General features: G+C 60.2%; 1 protein-coding gene across 1 annotated transcript in view; it reads left to right on the top strand.

Moving 5' to 3' along the window:
- The window catches only part of MTG1 (mitochondrial ribosome-associated GTPase 1), a 33,222-nt gene extending 28,990 nt beyond the window's left edge, over positions 1-4,232 (top strand). Inside the window, exons 10-11 of the mRNA XM_012660695.1 lie at positions 2,425-2,537; positions 2,923-4,232. Coding sequence (XP_012516149.1) covers positions 2,425-2,537; positions 2,923-3,062 — 253 coding nt within the window. The 3' untranslated portion in view covers positions 3,063-4,232. The remainder of the gene's footprint in view (positions 1-2,424; positions 2,538-2,922) is intronic.
- Positions 4,233-5,549: the final 1,317 nt, after the last annotated feature.

Raw genomic sequence — 5,549 nt, 5'->3', positions numbered from 1 at the left:
CTTGAGCCCAGGAGTCTGAGGTTGCTGTGAGCTAGGCTGACGCCATGGCACTCTAGCCCGGGCAACAGAGTGAGACTCTGTCTCAAAAAAAAAATTGTATAAGCTCCAGATGTGCTGTTATTTTTGGTTTATATAATCATCTTTTAAAGTGACAAAAAGCGTAAGAAAAGCATCTTGTGTATTTATTTACCCATCGTTACTGTTGGTGGTGCACTTCGTTTCTTCGTGTAGACCCAGGTTTCCTCCAGGTTTATTTTTGTTACGTCTGCAGGATTTCCTTTAGTATTGATCGTAATGCAGATCTGCTGGTGATGGATTCTTGAAGCTTTTGGTTGTGTGAAGATGTCTTTATCTCACCTTCGTTTTGAGAGGTATTTTCCCCGTGCCCGGAACTTCAGGTTGCCGTTTTTTCAGTACTGCCCACGTGTTCCTTTTCCACTTAGGTCATTTCTGGTGAGAAATTTGCTGTCATGTTGGTCTTTGTTCCCTGCTGCTTCTGAGATCTCGTCACTGCTTTTGAGCAGTTTGATTGCGGTCGGCCTTGGCACGGTTTTCTCTGTGTTTCTTGTGCTTGTAGTTGATCGAGCTTCTCGGATCTGTAGCTTTGCAGTTTTGAACCCTTATTCCTACAGGTGTCTTCCTGCCCCTGCTGTCCGCCCGGCCTTGTGCCCAGGCCTGCCCTGCACCGCCCAGCCCAGGTGCTTCGTCCGTTCGCGGTTCCTTGCGCTGGGTCTGCAGGTTCTCGCGCTTCTTCTGCAGCGTCTGAGCGTTCGTTCCATCCAGGCGTCTCTCATGGGTCTCACCTCTAGAAGTTCAGTTTGGATCGTTCTGAAATACCTCTCGTATCTCTGCTTTAAAACCACGCGGGATGCAGTTAACTGGCTTCACGTCTTGTCTGCCAATTCTGCCATCTGGGTCTGTGGGGGTCAGTTTCAGTTGACTGATTTTTCTTCTCATTGCGTGTCTATTTTTCTGCTCGGCAGGCCCGATTGCTTTTGCTTGGATGCTGTACATTCTGATTTTTCCCTTGTTAGGTGATAGACATGTGTATTCCTGTAGACATTCTTGAGCTTTGTTCTGGGACAGTTACTTGGAAACAGTCTGGTCCTCTCAGGAGCTCTGGCAGGTCTGGGGTGTGGTCAGCCAGAGCTGTCCGGAGGCTGCTCCTCCCTCCTGGGATGGCTGCTCGGGAGCACTGGGGACAGGGTGTGCCCAGGGACAGGGACAGGGAGCACTGGGGATAGGACAGGGAGTGCTGGGGATAGGACAGGGAGTGCTGGGGATAGGACAGGGAGCACCAGGGGAGGGAGTGCTGGGGACAGGACAGGGAGTGCCAGGGGCCAGGGAGTGCCGGGGACAGAGTGTGCCCAGGGACAGGGACAGGGAGCACTGGGGATAGGACAGGGAGTGCTGGGCGACAGGACAGGGAGCACCAGGGGAAGGAGTGCTGGGGACAGGACAGGGAGTGCTGGGGACAGGACAGGGAGCACCAGGGGATGGAGTGCTGGGGACAGGACAGGGAGTGCCAGGGGCCAGGGAGTGCCGGGGACAGAGTGTGCCCAGGGACAGGGAGCACTGGGGACAGGACAGGGAGCACTGGGGACAGGACAGGGAGCACCAGGGGACCCTTAGGGGATCTGATTCAGAGCTCAGACTTCAGGCCTCCTAGATGCCTTTTGGGACAGTGTGTCACTCAGGATCTGATGCTTCTTAGGGCTCCTGTCTTGGTTTCCTGGGCCACAGGGGTGTTGGCAGGTCCACACGAGCCACCTGCCTGAGGCCGAGCTTGTCCTCTGGGGGAGCCTGAGGCAGGTCCCCGCCATCCGTAGGTTGGGAGGTTTGTGTTCAGTGCTAGTCCCACCGGTTGCTGCTCTGCGTGGCCTTTCCCCTTGGGCTTGTGTGCCCAGACCCTGCGTTGTGGGGGCACAGGGTGCCTGTGGGGACCAAGGGTGGTGCTCAGCAGGGTGGGCACCTGGTCAGCCGTGCTGGTCGCCATGCTGCAAGGAACGCTGGTCAGACGGTCCCCTCTCCAGCAGGTGGAGAGAGAGCACAGGTGTCCTGCTGCCTGGGATCTGCTGAGTGCCGTCCTTCGCAGCAGATGAGTGTCCAGTCCCTGAGCCTGTGCAGCGGCCTGCCCTGCACTCGGGCAGGGTGGGTGCAGCCCGCTGCATGTGAACAGCCATTATGTCACCCACGGCAGCCAAGGGCTCTGGCCATGGCCACACAGGGCAGAGCTTTTGGACTCTGGGACTGCAGCTGCCCCATAGGGCCCAGTGCCCTCACCGCACTGCTTGAGGTGGGCGTTACCCCCTGTGGTACTTGGCCGTCACTTGTGGAGCCAGGCATGGCCTTTAGGCGGGAGGGGCCGGCCCTGGGTGCGGTGTGGGTGCTGGGCCTGCAGTGCCGACCGGGCCCTGCCTGCAGGTATGTGCAGCACTACGGCCTGGGCGCCGCCTGTGACGACATCGAGCGCGTGCTGAAGTGCGTGGCCGTGAAGCTGGGGAAGACGCAGAAGGTGAAGGTGCTCACGGGCACAGGTGAGTGAGGCTGCAGACACGGGGGCCTGTACCCCGACACCTGGTGGGGACTCCCCTCCGTCCCCAGAAGAGGCAGGGAGAGAGACATGTGATGGCTGTTCAGGGAACGGGTCTCGGGGCAGGGGAACAGAAGGTTCTAGAGGGGAAGGAGCTTGGCCCAGGCTCCAGGGGGTGAAACTGGCTCTGGCTCTGGTCCTGGCCCTGGGTGGTGCTACTTGTCTGGCCTCTGGAGGCTCCTGGTGACGTGGCTCAAGCTCTAGGTTCTTCCTGAACGTGTAAGGTTCCCGGGCTGCCCTGAAGCCGGCTTTGGGGTCCCTTTGGGGTTCCCTGCCTGAGGTACGGGCCCACCCTGAAGGCCCCTCCTCACCAGACCCTCCCATCCCAGGTGACGTCAACGTCATTCAGCCGAACTACCCCGAGGCAGCGCGAGACTTCCTCCGGACCTTCCGCAGGGGGCAGCTGGGCCCCGTGATGCTGGACCTCGATGTTCTGCAGGGCCGCCCCCCGGCCGACGCAGACCCCTGAACTGGGCGCGTGGCCTCCCACACCTGCCTGGCCTGGGTGTTTGAGGCTTGGGACAGCCTACCCTTTTCCAGAAGCTCCACGCCAGCCACCATGACTCGGGTCCCTGCTCCAGGAAGGGACGCGGTGCTTCTGGCCCCACCGCACCTGGCCGGCTCCTGGTTACCGGGGCACCTGCCAGCATCAGAAGAGTGTCCCGAGTACCTGGCCTGGCAGCGCCGTTCCTCCTCAGTGTCTCTTAAGGAGCTGAGCTATACTCTGAAATTTTTTAAATTCTGCATTAGAAGGCCCATCTTCGTTGGCCCATGAATTGTACAGCCCTAGAGCCTGGGCCCACATGTGTTGAAGCCCCTCTCACGCTTGGAACATGGGAAACAGGTGGGTTGGCAGCCAGAGTTTGTGTCAGGTTCTCAGACTGGAGACCTGTCCCCACAACCAGGGAGCCTCGTTGCCAGCAGAGGGTTTATTTCACACCAGCGAATGTGCTCACAGACAGGGACAAGGCGTTTTGAGTAGCAAAACCCAAGGACTGGCCTTTCCCCTCAGTGCTCCGGAGGGCCCATTTCTTGGGCCTGCGGACGGCTTTGCTGCGTACAGGCTGGGGGGTGCCTAGTGTGGGCAGTGGAGACTCCGGGCCTCTGAGCACCTCCTAGCTGACGGGATAGTGGGCCTGTGCTTCCGCGGGGCTAGGGGGCACTGCGGGGCCCTCCCAGTCTGGGCATCTGCACTTGAAGGAGCCTGAGGAACGTTCCTGCCTCCAGCCTGCGTCCTAGAAAAGTGCCGGGCAGGCCAGTGGGCTTGGGCGGGGGCGCAGACTCTGGGGGTGCTGCTGGGCCTGGGCTGGGGCCACCTGGTCTGAAGTTCTGGCCTTATCTCTGTCCAGTGGCGGCCTGGCTTTGTCTCTGCCATGCTCAGTGTGCAGCTGGCCTTCGTCTTGCGTGGGTGTCCCGCCTCGTCGGGGCTGGTCGGTGTCTTCCGCTGGCCCCTCCAGGTGTGGCTGCCCGTGTGGCTGCCCCACGCCCTGCACTCTCGGTACCTGAAGTGACCCCCAGCACCATCTCTTCCTGCTGGAACCCTGCCTGGGCGGGACATAACTCGGAGTCGCGGCTGTGCCATATGCTAATGCGCCAAATAAACTGTCACGGAAGAGTGATGTTTCTGACGTCTAGAGCTACGTCAGCTCCTGCGCCACGTGGCGTGTGAGGGTCCGGGTGGGTGTCTGAGCAGCCGAGGGGGCTCTAGTAGGTCTCCCTGCCCTTGGGACACTCAGACTGTCCTGCCTCCTTTGAGGAAAATGGCAGAACCTCTGCCTTTGAGGACCCTGGGCAGGGCTTATCCCCAGCTTGCTGGTCTTTGGTGGCACTGAGCTTGGTCTGGAAGGGACGGAGGAGCAGCTGGTGCCCAGAGAACGCTGGCAGTGTGGACCTGCAGAGCTGCGGGGAGCTGCCGCCTGCGGCTTAGGGCCCCAATGTTTGGAGGAAAGTGCTGGGTCCAGGGTCTTGCCAGTAGCTTCCAGACCCTCCCCTGGTCAGAGCCGACTGCTGGGGAGAGCAGAGGCTGGCAGGGCCTTGGGTGGTGCCGGCCTGACGCTGGTGTCCACCAGCAGAGCCACCTCCCAAAGGCTGGGAGGTCCGGGGGGCAGGCAGCTGTGCCTGATAGTGGAGGGCTGAGATCCCACGGCTGCAGGGTGCCGGGGCCCTGGGAAAACCCACCTACCTTGGGGTGGGTGGTTAGAGACCTAGAGAACTTGGCACAGAGCAGAGGCCCTGTGGTGCTGAGCTCTAGGCTGGCAGCAAAGGGTTGGTCTTTTGCACAGAGACGTAAAAAGCCTTGTCAGGACTAGCCCAGCGCTTCCTGAAGGCCACTTTGGGCGTCTCCCTTGTCCTCAGAATGTCCCTGGGCGGTCAGACCACCCTCAGTGGTGAAGGGGGCTCAGCTTTCTCCTGTGAGTTCTTTGCTGCTGAGCCAAAGCTGGTTCTTAGCTCTGGCTGCACCTGCTGGCTGTTGGCCCCACTGCTGTGGTCACCTTTGCTCCAAGGACCTGCTGGTGGCCATGGTTGGCCCATGGGTCTCAGTTGAGCTGCTGGCTTCTGCCAAGCAGGCTGTCACCTAGTCCAGCTGCTTCCAGAAAGGGGATACCTGCTGGGAAGTCCAGGAGCCGCGCAGCTCGGGCTGTGCCCAGGGAGGGCTCTTGCGTGGGATCGGCAGTTGCCACACCGCTGAGTAGAGGTGAGAACTGTGTGACCCCCAGTGGGAACCTGAAGTTCAAAGGAAATGGGAGGCTCTGGAATGTGTTTTTTTCCTTCCCCAGAATGGGTCCCAAGAAAGTGACTGACTTCAAGTGGTTGGAGCAAAGAGGCTCCGAGGGAGAGGGGAACCAGCCCTGGCAGTGGGTCTCGCAGGGAGCCTGCCCAGAGGAGGGGGCACGGCCTCGATGAGGGCTCGTCTGGCAAGGCCCAGGCAGCCTCTGTGGGCAGGCGAGTTCGGGAG

Source organism: Propithecus coquereli, unplaced genomic scaffold (assembly GCF_000956105.1).
Source record: "Propithecus coquereli isolate 6110/MARCELLA unplaced genomic scaffold, Pcoq_1.0 Scaffold673, whole genome shotgun sequence".
NCBI lineage: Eukaryota > Metazoa > Chordata > Mammalia > Primates > Indriidae > Propithecus > Propithecus coquereli.
This window is presented reverse-complemented; position numbering and strand designations above follow the sequence as displayed.